Consider the following 16587-nt stretch of genomic DNA (forward strand, 5'->3'; position numbering starts at 1 on the left):
CCCGTCACCGCCGCAGCCGAAGGGGATAAGAAAAGAGAGATAAGGAAGAGAGGGAGGAGGTAGAAGGGTCGGAGAGAGAGGATGATACGTGGGCCCCAAATGTCTGTGGGTCCCACTATATATATATATATATATATATATATATATATATATATATATATATATATATATATATATAATTCTAATGCCACGTAAGCGCCACGTAGGACGATGACCAGCTTAACATCGCCACATCAGCGGCACATCAGCAAAACCACCCTCCAAAACCGCTGAGAGAGTCAAATTGCATGGTTTCAATAGTTTAGGGAGTCGTTCTATCCGGTTTTATAGTTGAGGGGTACGAATTAGATTCGGCCTACTTTTAAGGGAGTCAAAGTGGACTTTTTCCTTTCTTTTTTGATAATTGAAGCCCACAGCTTGTGTTCGTTTACGAGTTACCTATTCCCCTCGGCGTGTTGGCATGGAAGGATCAAACAACACCATGCCTCATCTCTGGCTCCAAGCACATGATTTAGGACAACACATGAACACATACACCTGAGTTCATCAATTTTCCAACAGCTGCAGTCACTAAATTGACTTTATTTAATCTCTCGGTTTATTTCCATATATACAGGATACATGCATACTCAACATGTTCGATCGAGAGATCTCATACATAGGAGTAGTACGGTAGTACTGGTGGTGGTGGTATAGTAGCTTATTTGCTGATGTAAGCTAGAGTTCAGGGCCGGCATCATGCACGCTTACAGCGTAAGCACTTATGCGCGCCGGCCGTTTATTTATCCTTCGTAATTAACCGGTGGAAGCGAGCAGGGGGCGGCCGCTGGGACACCCTAGCGAGAGCGGTTGTTGCTCTCCGGGACCTCGACGCCGCCGGCGCCGGCCTTTCTGCCCGCCATCCCGGCGGCGGCCTCGCCGCCGCTGCCCCAGCACGGCCCTGACTGGCACCCTTGGCCACAGTATGCTTCGGTCGTGCCACAGTACCCCCATTGGCTGCAGCAGTAGCCGTCCTGGCAGCCGCAGTTCTGCGCGGCCGCCGGGGCGGCGGCGGAGAGGAGGAGCGCGAGGCCGAACACCAGAGCCACCATCGTCGCCATCTTTGCCGCCATTGCTTGCCACTACGTTCGATCTGTTTAAATTTGTGTTGTGTTTGGCTACTAGCTTAAGGTTGCTTTGGTTGCTTGTTGCATGGGATATCGACGCCGGGTGGTTTATATAGGCTGCTTGGAGAGTAGGAGTACGTTTGTGATCCTTGACAATATTTTGACTTGCAGTAGTTGTGTAATAAAACCTCTGTATGCGTGGAGCTATATACTCTTGCGCTCTAGGGGATAGGAGGACACGTAGGCGTACGTTTTGTGGAAAATCTCTATGTCCATGTGCGCATCCTTACAAGATTGGCCAAATATTATGTCATTCTGTTCTGCATTGATATATCCATCGTTCATATATACGTGCCCGTACTTTGGAATTATCAGGTAGCGTCGTCTAAACGTCCAAGTTGCAATTACCAATTAGTATCATTAGGAGTGACAATCTTGCGATATAGCAAATACGTACAAAATAAAGTGATGACACTGTCCCTTGATGCCAGCAAGTAAATAGCTGCTTCCTCTACCTTATGGGGAATATATCCTATATATACACACAAGCTTCATGTATACAATTAAATATTTGATTGTATAAATAAATTGAATAATTTAAAATAAACTTAATAGATAGTTTAAGATTAGTGGTCCGAGTAGTAGAATTATTTTTAAGAAAACGTAATTTAAAAATGTGAAATAAGTAATCAATTTCAATAATCTGATAAATAATTAAAAAGAGCGTGGCATGGCTTATGACCTTATGTAGCTAAGTGGTTTTAAAGATTTCCTTGGCGGTCAAAAACAGCTAAATTTAATTATTCCGTCGGCTGACCGTGCAAAGTCTATAAAGACATGGATATTACGATTTTTTGGCGGCTAACCGTAAGAAAATATGTCGCGTCCCAAATCGACCCTAAAATACATCCTCTAAATTATGCCTAGAATAATTAAAATGCTTGTGAAAGCCTTCAAAAATTAAAATGTGCAAAGTTAAAAGTCAAATAGGGCTTGGAGGATTTTTGTATATTTTCTAAAAGCCTAAAATGTGTAAATAAATTTTAGTGGAATTTTCAGAGCACAAATAATAATTATTAAGAAATAAACAAAGTTAAAATGATTTTATAAAAAGAAAAACCCTAAAAATCACCCCTCCCCTCTAATGGGCCGAATCCGGCCCATCTCCCTCCCCCTCTCTCCTCCTCCCCGCGGCCCACTCGCCGCCTCCCCGCGCGCGCGCCGCTGACGGGCGGGCCCGCCCGCCACCCTCGCTGACGGGTGGGGCCCACCCGTCATCCCCTTCCTCCCGCCGCTCCCGCCACCTCCCCGCGTCAAGCGCCGCCGCCGCCGCCGATTCCGCCGCATCCCGCCGTCCCCGCGCGCAATAAAGAGGGGGGAATTATTCCCCGTGATCCCCTCTCCCTTTCCCCCCATTTTTCCCTCCCTCTCTCCCTCGGATTCGTTTGGAAACTCCTCCCCTAACCTCGCCGGCGCCATTAATGGCGGCCGGGTCTTCCGCGCCCATTTCTCCCTCCTCCGGCCGCCCTCTCTCACTCCCAACCCTATATAAACCCTCCCCGAGCTCCCCACCTCCGTTTCCGCCACTCACCGCCCTCTCTCTCCACCGGAATCGAGCTCGCACCGTCGCTCTCTCTCTCCGCCGTCGCCGCCGAGCTCCGGTCCGCCGCCGTCGTCGCCCCGGACCACCTCCCACCTCGGCGCCGCCTCCTTCGGCTTCGCCGCAACCTCGCCGACCTCGTCCACCTCTCCGTTTCGGTCGCCGACCGCCGGAGCGCCGCCGACCCCGTCGACCCGAGCCGCGCCACCGCCTTCCTCCGCTCCGGTCGCCGTTTCCGTCGTCGCCGTCGACCCGGGGTGAGCCGTGGACCGCCGCCTCCTTTCCCCCTTCCCTCCCCTCTCTCGGCCGCTGCTTCGCCGTGCCGGTGGTCGCCGGCGGCGACCATCGGGGCGCGGGCGCTGCCTCCCGCCGGCCGCGCCGACGTGGCCGCCTCCGGGCGCGCCTAGCGGCTGCCGCGTGGGGCCCGGCCGTCAGCCGCCCGCGCCCTCGGGTGCGGCTGACGCGTGGGGCCCACGGCGCCGGCCGGTGTAAGCCGGGTGCACCCGGTCCACCGTGGACCGTGAGGCTGCCGCGTGGGGCCCACTCCCGTGGACCCGGTCCGCGCGCCCTCTCCCCCGGCTGACGCAATAAATCTCTTTTTAATTAAATTTTAAACGAAGAAATTCGTAAATATTCATTTAAAGAGCATATAAACTTCAAATGGCCATAACTTGGCCATTCGAACTCGGAATTGGACCGTTCAAGTCTCTAATTTTTCCTTAAGAAGTCAAGAACCCATTTTTGTGCTTTGTTCCTGCTTGTTATATGGAGTTTATTAGAGTAAAAGCCCTTTTCTTTTCCGTTGGTCGTGTAGACGCTGCAGCTTCGGAAGATCCGCTCTTCGTGGAGGTTGAAGCCAACGTTTGGGAAAGCGAGCAAGGCAAGTCACATCATTCTTTGAACATATTGGATCCTAGTTTATAAAATTATTTTGATTTAAATTATTGCATTATCGCTTTATTTAAATTCCCGCGTTATCACTGTTTTATTTAGCCATGCCTATTTACCTTTGTTATGACCTTATTAGTGTGGTTATTGTTATTATTACCTTGTTCACCCTAGGATAAACAAAACCCCCGCTAGTGGGCACTCTATTCATGGCCCCACTAGTATGAATTTAGGTAGATGCTTCGCTGATTAATTAGGCAACATTAGGTGGTTTTATAACTCTAGACTTTGGGAATATTCACATCACTTGGACACCATGGAATGGTTGGATTATTGTGGAATTGGATGCACACCTCCCCCTCTATTCAAAACCCTCAAAATGGTTTTAGGCTGGGCTCGGGGTGCATGGTTTCGTTAGTAGCACCTCGGCCACATAAGGACCGGTCTTCGGGCCTCTGTTGCAAAGCACTACCGTACTTCCACATGTCTAATAGGTAAGGCTTAGTTTGTGGCTCAGTCTGGCTATAAACAAAAGTACACGGATGGAGATGGACGAAGTCGGGGGTCGATGGACATCTCTAGGACAAATGAAGGCTACACGAGCTGCGGCCCGGTAGTCGAGATGTCATGGCACAGGGCTGGTGTCCTGCTGCTAGGGGCTCAATTCTGCCTACCTGTCCCGGGGGTTCCGGCCATAGGTGGGGTTGGGTCGGTACTCTTGTCTATGGCTAGGATGGGTTGGAAACTATGTCACGTCTTCCGTCCGTATACCGTGGTGGTATGTGGCACGTGGTTACGCGTGAGGAAGATGTGTCTTGTGGGTAAAGATGTACACCTCTGATCAGAGTATAATCTATTCGAATAGCCGCGCCCTCGGTTATGGGCAAGCCGAGCAATGTACCCAAGTTAGTGTTTTAATTCTTAAAACCTGCTTAACAACTAAAATGTGGAATGGTTGGCCTGGGTTGGCTTGGGACGAGCTGGGACCCAGGGTCGGGTTGCCAGTGCGATCTGAATCATCGTAGGCCTTGGGTTAAGGCAGGTTCGTGTGGGTTCACGGCCTTGGTTAATAATATTGTACAGCTCTAGAATCGTGTTTACAAAATAGCTTTGAGCAACTAAGGGTCTTTTAAATGCTGTTTATTGCAAAACCTAACCCCTATATTATAACTCCATTGTACTCCTTTGCATTTATGCTGCACTTGTGGGTGTGTCTTGTTGAGTACGGTGGTTGTACTCAGTCTTGCTCAATTTTTCCCAAACCCAGAAGAGGAGCCCCTAGATGATGAAGGCTTTGGTGTCTAGCTCGTGCCTGCCGTCAAGCGCCTGTGGTCGTCGCCTTAGTCTTCCGCTGTTTTTCGTTGTCTTTGAGTGTGCTGGGCCGTCGCTGCCCATGTAATAATTAACTATTTACGCTTCCGCTTGTTAAACTCTGAATTGTATCAACTTTTGGTGTACCTTGCCTCCTGGGACAAGGAATAATACACGCACGTAAGGAACGCCCGTTGGGTCATTTCCGGTCGTGACAAAATATCTTCTTGGCGGTTGGACCGCCAAACAAATTAAGAAGATTGCCAACTTTCAAAAGCGCCAAGAAAAGTAATTTTATCGGTTTGGACCGACAAAAATATACCTTTACTTGGCTGCAATGAAACCGCCAAGAAAACTTCTTATTATTGATAGTCGGAACCACAAGGAAACCTTGTCACGTGTCAGATGCCCGCCATTCTTTTTTTCATGACGCTCGTGCTCGTGCCCAAAGAAGACCCAACTAGCATATCTTCTTCCTTGATAAATTGAAGCCATCTGTGTCTTTATTTTTAAAAAAATACACATGCACAGACTTATGTGCACCCCTCACCCACACACTGAAATTAATAAATTATACAATTCATAAATTATATAAATTTATATCAGAGCATGGAGCATGGTTATGTGGTATAGTTATACTAAAGATACCCTCGTCGATGAGCTGTGACATCTCTCTCTCTAGTTCCTCTTGCTGACTGCGCCGTCTCCACCTGCTGTCTCATCTCCTTCACTTCATCCACAGCAGGTGGGCGGCGCGTGGTGGTCGTCATTAGCAAATTCCTTGCATGCGGCTCGATGAGGTGGTGTGCAGGTTCCAATACGACTCCGATTCATCATGATAATGCGACAGCCCAATGAACACCTAGTCTTGCTCCGCCGGTTTGTCGGAGCAAATGTAGGTGGTGCAGCTCAATCCGGTGACCGGCTTCGTTGGCGTCCACCAAGAAGTGTCTTCCTAGGAGCATTCTAAGCCCCTTCCACAGCAACCAGGATGATAAAAGCCTAATCTAGTGGCAAGGAGAGGGCTCCCCGATGCCTCGGCCAGCTCCTCTAGTGCATAGCCGTATCTCTATCACTTCAGCTGACTCCTCCATGACCATTGTAGTCTATTGTCCGTATCCCAGCCTTCTCATGCTGGAAATGGAGAAAGGAGGAGATAAGGGAAAGGGGTTGAGGAGGTGGGGAGAGAGGGAATAGGAAGAGGAGAATAGGGGATGGCATGTGGGTGGCATTGATGTTTTTTTTAAAAAAAATTTATTGTGTCACGTAAGTGTCGTGTAGCTGTTATGTAGGACGAAGATCAAATTAACGTGTTACATGCTCAGCCGAAACCATCGAGATACTCAATTTTCACTAATTTTAAAAGTTAGAAATATTACGTATATACCCGGTTTCACGGTTAAGACTTAAGAGACACTAATGAAATTCCATGCGAGGAATAAAGCGGACCTTTTTTTTTCATAGTATAATAGGCCTCGGACTGCGCTGGACATAAACGACGGGGGCCACGATTAGTGGCATTCTGGACGATGAGACTACAGTTGAAGCCTATATATAGCTAGCTACAGAGACACTGAGCCGAAGATTTTGTGCGTTGGATTGATCAGAAAGCATGGAAATATACTTGGGTCGGAGAAATGATTATGTAAGTAGTCAACAGCCAACATTCCCGGAGTTGTAGCGGTTGATAGCATGCAAGGTGGTCAGCCGGCACACATGCATGTTTACTACCACTACAAAAACTCATTTTCGACGTAGTAGGGAATCGATTTTTACAGGCGGGTATGTAATTCGGAGCCAAAACCCCGCTGGTAAAAAACGTACCCGGGGTAGAGGGGGCGGTCCGCCTGCGAAGATTGATCTTTGCAGGCGGACCATATAAGCGTCGCCTGCGAAGATCAATCTTCGCAAGCGGCTGCGAAGATCGATCTTCACAGGTGCCGCTTATATGGCCCGCTGAAAAGATACCCCTATATAGTCTTCTTCCTCCCCGAGCCCTATTCATTCTCCCCGAAGTTTCTCTCTCCTAAAGTGACTTAAATATAGGGGGGAGGTTTTGAACTTCAAATCTTCGGGGGATTTTACTACGGTATTTAGATCTACTCATTTCCACACTAGGTATGCAATTTTTTAAGCTTTTAGACCTTAATTTGTGATGGATTTATGCATGCAAAATTATGAAGGAAGAGCTCCATGTTTTTTAATTTTATTTCTTTTGATATGTTGATGTTAGATGTATGTGTAATATTTGATGCCTCTTGTTGTAGTGGTTTAATGTGGTAACATAAATTCTTAATTTTTTTTATTTTTGCTATCACATCCACCTCCTAGTTCTAGATCTAGATCTAGATCTTGTCATATATAGAGAGAGAATAAAATTTTTAATGTCTATTTATTCGGTGCAATCAAAAAAATAGTTATAGTATTTTGCAATATGCCGATGATATGATTTTGTTAGATTTTCCTAATGTACTAATTAGGCATGTCTGTGTAAAAAAAATTGAAATAAACTTTGATTTTTTATTAATTTACACTTAACCTTTAGTTAATTAGTTTTGAATAGCAATAAGTTTTTTCAATAAACCCTACAAATTTAGTATTAATTGTGCAAATATTTTACGTGTAAATTTTTAGAGATATGGAAAGTCGGGAATGGATGTATCATTGGCCGAGGTTTTTGTCTCCATATAGAAACGAAGTGTCTAAATTTATTGGTATTACCAAGGCACACGCTGAGAAGAACAATATGAGGAAGATAATTTGTCCATGTGCTGACTGTAAGAATGAAATAACCTGGGACTTTGACGATGCTTTTAAACTGAAGGAGCACTTAGTAACTAGTGGATTTATGGACAAGTACGAAATATGGACACGTCATGGCGAAGAACAAGTGGACGGGCCTGAAAATGTAGTTCCAACACAAGTTGAAGACATGGTGCGTGACGATGGTTCTATTGAGGACAAAATCGACCTAGAGGAAATGTTACGTCATGCAGAACCCGAGGTGCTGATGGGGTCGGCTAGAGGGTTAAATAACTTTGAAGCTTTACAGAAGGCATCAAAGGAAGTTTTGTACGATGAGTCGAAGGGCTGTGACAGTGAGTTCACAACACTCCGGTCAGTTCTTGAACTTATGAGGTTAAAGGCAAGACATGGATGGTCTGATACTAGTTTCGACAGTCTGTTAGAACTTCTGCAGAAAATGCTCCCGAGGCCTAACTCACTACCATCCAGCACATATCAAGCAAAGAAACTCATATGCCCCCTTTCACTTGGTGTGGAAAAGATTCATGCGTGCGTAAATCACTGTATACTGTACAGGAAAGAGTACGCTTCTTTAGATGAATGTCCAACATGCGGTGCAAGCCGGTACAAGTCGAATAGCAATACTGACCTAGAACCCTATGAATTAACAGAGGGACGACAGAGAAAAATCCCGCAGCTTGTGATGTAGTACCTTCCTGTCAAAGACCGCATTAAACGGATATACTCAAACCCGTGAGATCCGGAACTAATGCGCTGGCATGAAGAAGGGCGCAAGAAGGATGAGATGATTTGACACCCGGCAGATGCTCATACAGGGACCCCGTCAGCCTGGTATTGATATTGACGTATTTCTTGAACCATTGATGGAAGATATGGCTGATTTATGAAAAGATAGATTGAAAGTGTGGGACGAGTACTCAAGGGAATACTTCACAGTGGAGGCCATCATCTTTGTGACCATTAACGATTATCCAGCAATGTTTTCAGTTTCAGGTCAAATTAAAGGTAAAACAGGATGTGTGATGTCACGCCCAGAAATTCCCGAATAGAATTCCAAGCAGAATGTGCATTAAAATCCCCGTCCAGGACCGGCCGGGGTACACAAACGACAAAGTTGACATACAGATCCACGTCTTACAAACATTATAAAAGTCTTACATAAATGTAGCGGAAAAACAAAAGATAACTGGAGCTAAGCCTTGACTTGGTCTGCAGCGGGAACACCACTTCACAGGCATCCTCGACGGCACGGACGAAGCCTACTCCTCGGAGAACCCACCATCTGATGCATACTCAAATTCTGGGGTTGGGGAAAATAGAGCAAGACTGAGTACTTCCCACTGTACTCAGCAAGTCATACCGGAATAGGGGTATGATGCAGGGATTTATCAAGGGATAGCTATAATGGTTCATTTGCATAAAACAGGTATTTATAAACAGAAGTTGAGAGCAGTAAAACAGTTGTAATAATTAATCAATATTAATCATCCACTGTCCAACGCTATACCACGTTGCAACAGGCCCAACCATCCACCTATACTATCCAATTCCATTAGACTAAACTAGGGTGAGACTAATCACGGTGAATCTGGTTGATCGCCCATAACCGCGGGCACGGTTATTCGAATAGTTTTACTCTGATTAGAGGTGTACAATTGTACCCACAAGACACAGCCCCACAACACGTTACCGTGTGCCGACATGCCACCACGACATACCGGAAAGAGGCCGTGACAGGACCCTTTGCATAACCCCCTCTAGCCAAGCACACCACACCTCAGGTTTCACCCCCATCCCTAGCGGCAACGGGCAGTCCCTTCTCGTGCCTAGGTGTATCCGGAAGCGATAGAGGCCGTCGCAGGGCCCGCCCCGCTCCATCACGCCCACCCTTGCCTGGATGCGTCAGCTAGAGGAAAGCTACACTACAAGCCCAGCCGTTGCCCACGCTGGCTTGTGGTAAGTACGATAAGTTCTTCCAGGGCATCCCGCGAACCGGTCCTTAATTGCCATGGGTGCGACCAGCAAAACCATGCACCCACAGCCCACCATGTGATTCATTTTAATTAACCATCACCAAAACGGTGGCACTAATCCAACATTACCATTAGAACCTATAGTCTATATTTTAATAGGATTTTCCCCCATTGTGTGCTAGTTGAACTAAGCCTGGCTAAGCAATCCTTAGTCCAAAGTCCATTCATGTTATAACCCAAGCTAACAAAGGAGCACGGTACCAAAATAGCATGGCTGTAACAATATGTAAACATCCCATAGTATTATTGCAAAACAATGCAGTATTTGAAGGAAAACATTGGAACATTTGCAATATAAGATCAACATATTCAAGTGACAGGCATGACTTGCCTTGCTCTGCTGCTGGAGGAACCTCGGCGACTATCTCGAAGTACACCGGAGCGTCGGAAGAGCCGGAATCTAAGCGACATACAAAGCAAACAATACAAATAGGCTATAAGACTACTGAAACAGAGAACAAAACCATTTTTAATGGATTCTACACATTTTTCTTGATTTACTGAGACTTGAATGGGCTTAAACGGAGCTCGGATGAATTAGTTATGATTTTTAGAAGATTCTCTGTGTTTTTACTATAAACAGAAAAATCCTTAATTGAATTATTGCGCAATAAATAAATCCCAAGGAGAGAGAGGGCGGCGCCGACATGCGGGCCCCACACGTCAGTGGCTGCGGGCGCTGGTCCATGGTGGATCGGGTCCACGGACCGGGGAGAAGGGGCGCACCACGTGGCGCACACACGACGGCCACGTGGCGGCCACGCGGCGGCCGAACCGACGGCCCCGATCTACCCAACGGCGGCGGAGAGCTCGCGGCCAGCGCGCGCGGGCGGCTCAAGTCGACCCGGGGCCATGGCACGACGGCGGCGCGGCACCGGCGGTGACCGGTGGACGGCGGCGCGGCACCGGCGGACGACGGCTGAGCGGCTAAGCGGCGGCGCGACCACGGAAAGGGAGGAGGAAGAAGGAAGGGGGAATCGTCCTCACCGAGGGAGCCCGACCGGTGAGGAGAGGGGCGACGGCGACCGGCGACGAGGAGCGACGGAGGGAGGTCGACAAGCGGCGGACGGGGTCCGGGACGACCTAAGGAACGAAATGGAAAGGATTAGAGAGGGAGAGAGGGACCATAGAGGGCGGGAACGCCGGCCTAAGGCGGCGGCCATGGCGGCTCTTACCGGTGCGCGGCGGGGATGAGGCTCCGGCGGCGAACCTTGACGGGGGAGGGGTGGACGAGGTGGACCTCGGCCAAGCAAACCCGACGACGGCGACGGCGCGGTGCGGCGGCTAGCCTAGCGGCGGCTAGAGGCGGCCGGAGCAGCGGAAGAGGCGGCGGCGGGTGGGTGCACGGTGCAGGAGCGATGGAGAGCTCGGGAGAGGCCGGCGAAAAAAAGAAAAGTGAAGAGGAGGATGCGGGGATGGATTTTATAGGGGCGGAGAGGTCGGGAACGGCCGGGGGTGGCCCGATTTCGCCGGCCGACGTTGGAGAGGTGGAGGTGGAAAGAGAGGCGGGATTCGAATTTCGAATCCCGGCCATCTCGGGCGCGGGCGCGGGCGAGAGGGAGGGGGAGTGGGTGCAGGAGGCGCGGCGCATGCGCGGGCGTGGCCGACGTGGCCCGGAGGAGGCGGGGACGTGGACGCGAGGTGGGAGACGGGCCCGACAGGTGGGCCCCACCTGTCGGCGACCCCGGGTGAGAGGAGGCGGGCGGCCGGCTCGCCCGGCTCAGCTGGGCCTCGACCTTCGGCCGGCCCAGCGGAAAGGGAGAGGAAAAGGGAGAATGGGCCGGTGGCCCATTCAAAGGAAAAAGAGAAAAGAAAAAGAAAGAAAAAGGAAAATGAATTTTCCAGGGATTAAATATTGCTTGTGCTCAATTTTAATTGGTTAAAATTATTTCTAGAGCTCTGAAAATTCCACTAAAAATCTTGTTAGCGTATTTCGACATGTAGAACTCAAAAAAAAATTCCACATGCCAAATCCGATTATGATTTGCATTAATTTATTAGGGTTTTCTCTTGCTTTTGCACCAATATTTTCTCCGGTGGATTATAAATTCAATTTAGGCTTGGGAAAGAACTTCAGGGTGTGACATGTGATCTGCTTGAATGGGACGTACTATAGGTATCTCCCGGGTTCCAACAAGCTTGTGTACATGCGGCATCGGCGGTTCCTACGCACAAATCACAAGTACCGCAAGATGAAGGCGGAGTTCGATGGTACTGAAGAGACTGATCCTGCACCAAAACCTACATCGGAAGAAAAGGTGTGTGCAATGACAGAGAAAATTGTTTGCGAGTTAGGAAAAATGACTAAGAAACCCGAGAAGAAACCCGAGAAAGTACGAAACAAGGGGATAGTAAGAAGCAAGATAATAGTTCGAAGCCAGACGATAAACTCCCTCCCCCATTCAAGAAGCATTCCATATTTTTTAAGTACCTCCCGTACTGGAAAGATCTGGAGGTTCGGCATGCCATAGACGTCATGCATCTTGAGAAGAATGTGTTTGACAACATAGTTGGAACATTGTTGGACATGCTGAAGAAGACTAAAGATGGTCTGCAATCAAGGATGGACCTAGTCGAGATGGGAATCAGGGAAGAGTTACACCCTCAAGAAGGAGAAAAGAATGGCAAAGTATATCTTTCACCAGCCTGTTTCACACTAACACCTGAGGAGAATAAGTCATTTTGCAACTCACTCCGTGATGTCAGAGTGCCCATAGGTTTCTCATCAAACATCAGTCGACTAGTTTCAATGAAAGATTTGTCGGTATCTGGTTATAATTCACACGACTGCCATGTCTTGCTCACCGTGTTTCTTGCAATTGCAATAAGGGCCATAAAACCGGAGCATTTAAAGGTTGCTATCACAAGGTTGTGCTACTTTTTCAACGTAGTGTCACAAAAGGTCATTAGTCTCGAAGAGTTAGGAAATCTCCGTACATTCGCACATGAGACACAGTGCCAACTTGAGATGTGTTTCCCTCCGTCATTTTTTGATATGATGGAGCACCTCATTGTTCACATAGTGCCGCAGATGGTTGCGCTTGGCCCATTGTACCTCCATCAAATGTGGTCATACGAGTGTTACATGGCGGTTCTGAAGGGTTACGTCCAAAATCGTGCACATCCAGAGGGATCAATGGTTGAGGGTTATAGTACTGAAGAGGTTGTCGAGTGCTGTATTGATTACCTCAAAGATGGATATGCAATTGGAGTACCTGTGCCCCGACACGAGGGCAGGTTGAGTGGCAGGGGAACGATAGGAAAGAAGAGATTTGTCACCCATGATCACAAATCATTCCAAGAAGCTCACTTCAGCGTGCTTCATCAGTTTGCTATCGTTGAGCCGTACATCGATCAACATATCGAACTAATATGAGCTAACTGTAAGGGTCGCACCACCTAGTGGATAGTGAAAGAACACAAGCGTCTCTTCATAGATTGGTTGTGAGACCTAGACTTACCTGAGGGACAAACAACCGATGAAATAACTATGAAGCGGTTGGCTTGTGGTCCATCAACTACAGTAAATTCTTGGCAGGGATATGACATTAATGGATACTCGTTTAGCACAAGAGCCCGAGATAATAAGACCTATACGCAAAACAGCGGTGTCCGTGTGGAGGCAATTGATGAAGTCGGGGAAAAACAATCATACTTCGGGTTTATTGAAGAAATATGGGAAATCGACTATGGGCACACAATGCAATTCCCCATATTTAAGTGCCAGTGGGTAAAATACCCGAACGGGGTCAATGTTGAGAAGTTCGGTCTTACTGTTGTTGACCTGGCGAGTGTGGGTCACAAGGATGACCCTTGGGTACTTGCCAATCGCGTGGCACAAGTGTTTTATGTGAAAGACCCTTCAAATTAGAAGAAAGATATAGTGCTACCGGGGAAACAAAAGATATTGGGAGTGTATGTCGAAGATTACAACCAATACGATAGTATGCCACTTTATAGTCAGTTTGTACATAAGATTAAGAATATCGAGACATCTACTCAGAATACCGTGAAGCCTTACATGCGCACGGACGGTGTGGGCAAAAATGTTAAAGGGTAATGATTGTTGAGTGGCATGTAAGCATCTAAGAAGTTAGTAGTTATGTAATGGTGGTACGTAAGATGATGTGTGATCATATCGCAAATTGACGAACAATTGTACTAAACATTTTGCATATTAATTAGTTTGTACTAATTTTTATGTGCAATTACCATTTGTAGGGTAAAAAAATTGATAAAAAATTTAAATTAGTAATATTTGAAAAGTGTAATTATTTTTATGTGCAATTACCATTTTTACCATTTGTAGTGTAAAATTTTTTTAAAAAAATTTAAATTAGTAATATTTTTATGTGCAATTACCATTTATACATTTGAAAAGTAATAATACTAAGGTTTGTATATTTTGTAATAATATTAAGGTTTGTATATTTTGGAATAAATATATTCAACTTTGTACCAGTTTTCACAGGCGGGCGGTCCGCCTGCGAAAATTGTTATACCTCTAGGGTTTACATATTCGCAGTCGGACGATCTTCGCAGGCGGACCACCCGCCTGCAAAGATCGTTGCCCTATATAAGGGCAAGCCAGCTGCGCCAAAATTTCTAAGTCCAGGCGGGAACCATAGAAATTTTAGCGCCGTTAGGCTGCTGAATTTTTTCGCCGCCGCACGGCTCTGCTGTCCTCCGCCACCGCCCGCCTGCGACCTTCACTCTCCGACCGTCGTCCTCCGCCGCCGCCGACCGTCGTCGTCCGCGCGCTGTCACCGAGACCGCTGCCCCTTGCCGCCGCTCCACCGTGCGCGAGCTCCACAACTCTACCGCCGATGCCGCCGACCCCTCCACCGCGCTCACGGCCTCTGCTGGCCCCTCCACCGCGTGCACGGCCGCCCCTCCACCACCGCCGGCCGCCACCTCTCTCTCTATCTCGCTTGCGGCCGAACGGCTTCATCGGCCGATCGTCGTCCACGAGCGAAGACGTCCTCGGCCGAACGACGTCCTCGGCCGAACGACGTCTTCGGCCGGTCGTCGTCCACGGCCGAACCTCGTCGTCGGCCCTTCCTTCGTCGTCCACGACCGAAGCTCGTCGTCGGCCGTTCGTCGAACACGGACGTGTGTGCATGTGGGTGTTTCTTTTTATATGTGTGTGCATGTGGGTGTGAGGGGGTATATATGTGTGCGCATGTGGGTGTGAATGGGCATGAGGGGTGGGTGATAAGTGAATGAGGGGTTATATGTTGATTGTGAATGTGAATTTGGGAATGTGGGTGATATGTGAATAAAATTGGGAGGGTATGTTCAATTTTGCAGGATATGTGAATTTGTCAAATTTTTTAAATAACATGTGGGAGGGTATGTTAACATTTTTTTAAAAAAATGCGGAGGATATGTTTGCACTACTTGTTGATGAAAATTTTTTTAATCAACATGTCGATGAAATGTAACTATCAATTAGTGCACTACTTGATAATAACATATCAAATTTTGTACAAATTTGTATGTACTAATTAATATAGCATAATAGTAAGTAGTAATTAGTTTCGCAATTTAAATTTGTTTGTATTAATTAATTTAGCATAATAGTAAGTACTAATTAATAATATTTCGCAATTTAAATTTGTTTGTACTAATTAATTTAGTATAATAGTTAAATTTGGGAATCTCAGAGAATTTAAATTTGTTCATACGACATATTGTTAATATACAGTTTATTTTTGTACAGTTGTTCGTACTAATTTGAGTAATTTAAAATGTGGACGATAACTCTTTTTTTTATATTAGAGGTTTGAAACGATGGCCCATAGTACTAAAGGGACTGAAGAGAAGGGTTTAGGGGAGCAAGAGCAGTCCCTTGCTGTTGTGGTTGCTCCGGAACCAACGGTCCCACCGGAAGGTAGTTCCGACAGCGACGTAGCTGACGAAGACGAGGAGTACTCATCGCCAAGCGATCCTTGTCTAAGCCCAAGCCCGAAGAGAAGGAAAAAGGACGACAGTGAAGAAGGCGACAAGGACTACATTCCCCCTAAAGAAGGGGTAAGTAAACTTAATATGTAAAATGTTCACCGTGATAACTATTAGCCCGAGCTAATTCGAAACTTCCATGTATACCTTCTCGTAGGAAATGGCGCCACGGCGATCAAAACGGCAGCCGAAGAAAAAAGTTCCGTCGAAAGACGACAACGTACTAGCTAACACAACCGGCACAAAGAAAGCGAACGGTCAACAAAAGCGAAGAAAAGGAAGGGCGAGAGAAGCGTGAATAGAAAGGATGAATGGTTCCATGTTGTTACACATGTTTCGCCTAAAGGAGAGCCGCTCGCCCCTAAGACGACAAGTGCGAAATTCAGTTCACAGTGTGGCATAAATAGTAAGGGAAAAGATCCCCATCACGGTCAAGGACTGGGATCATGTATCGAATGGGGATAAGGAAGTCCTATGGAAAGAGTTGAAGAAAATCTTCTAGTTCCCGGATGGATCAGAGGCAGCAGTGAGGAATTGTGCACTGCAAACAATGGCCAAGTCTTGGCGTGGTTGGAAAACCATCTTGAACAAGAAATTTGTGAACACGGGACGCACACCATTTTCGACGTATGCCAACATAACCCCAAATCAGTGGGACGACTTTCTGACGTCGAAGAACTCCCCGGAAGAAATTCAAAGGAGCCAAAAGTTTGCAGAGTTGGCCAAGAAGAACAAATTTCCTCATCGCTTAGGCTCCGCGGGATACGCACCAAAGGTGGAGCAGTGGACAAAAGAGGAGGAGGAAATGAGGAAGAAGAGGCAACTGGTACCAATGGAGGAGTGGACACAGAGATCAAGGAACTGGGTAAGAGCTAGAACTCCGAAGATCACGGATGAAGGAAAAGTATCGTTTGAAAATCCG

At 47.2% G+C, this 16587-nt stretch overlaps 1 protein-coding gene across 1 annotated transcript; it reads right to left on the reverse strand.

Annotated features, from left to right (window-relative positions):
- Positions 1-580: 580 nt before the first annotated feature.
- On the reverse strand, positions 581-1185 carry LOC127770894 (chitinase 4-like). The gene has a single exon (XM_052296672.1). The coding sequence runs from the start codon at positions 1110-1112 to the stop codon at positions 837-839; it is 276 nt and encodes a 91-aa protein (XP_052152632.1). The 5' UTR covers positions 1113-1185; the 3' UTR covers positions 581-836.
- Between the last annotated feature and the right edge of the window lie 15402 nt (positions 1186-16587).

The sequence above is a fragment of the Oryza glaberrima genome, chromosome 4, assembly GCF_000147395.1.
Source record: "Oryza glaberrima chromosome 4, OglaRS2, whole genome shotgun sequence".
In the NCBI taxonomy this organism is placed as follows: Eukaryota; Viridiplantae; Streptophyta; class Magnoliopsida; order Poales; family Poaceae; genus Oryza; species Oryza glaberrima.

Bases quoted from the DNA above. Each gene is read 5' to 3' on its own strand.
- LOC127770894 (XM_052296672.1), bottom strand. From the start codon at position 1,112: ATGGCGGCAAAGATGGCGACGATGGTGGCTCTGGTGTTCGGCCTCGCG.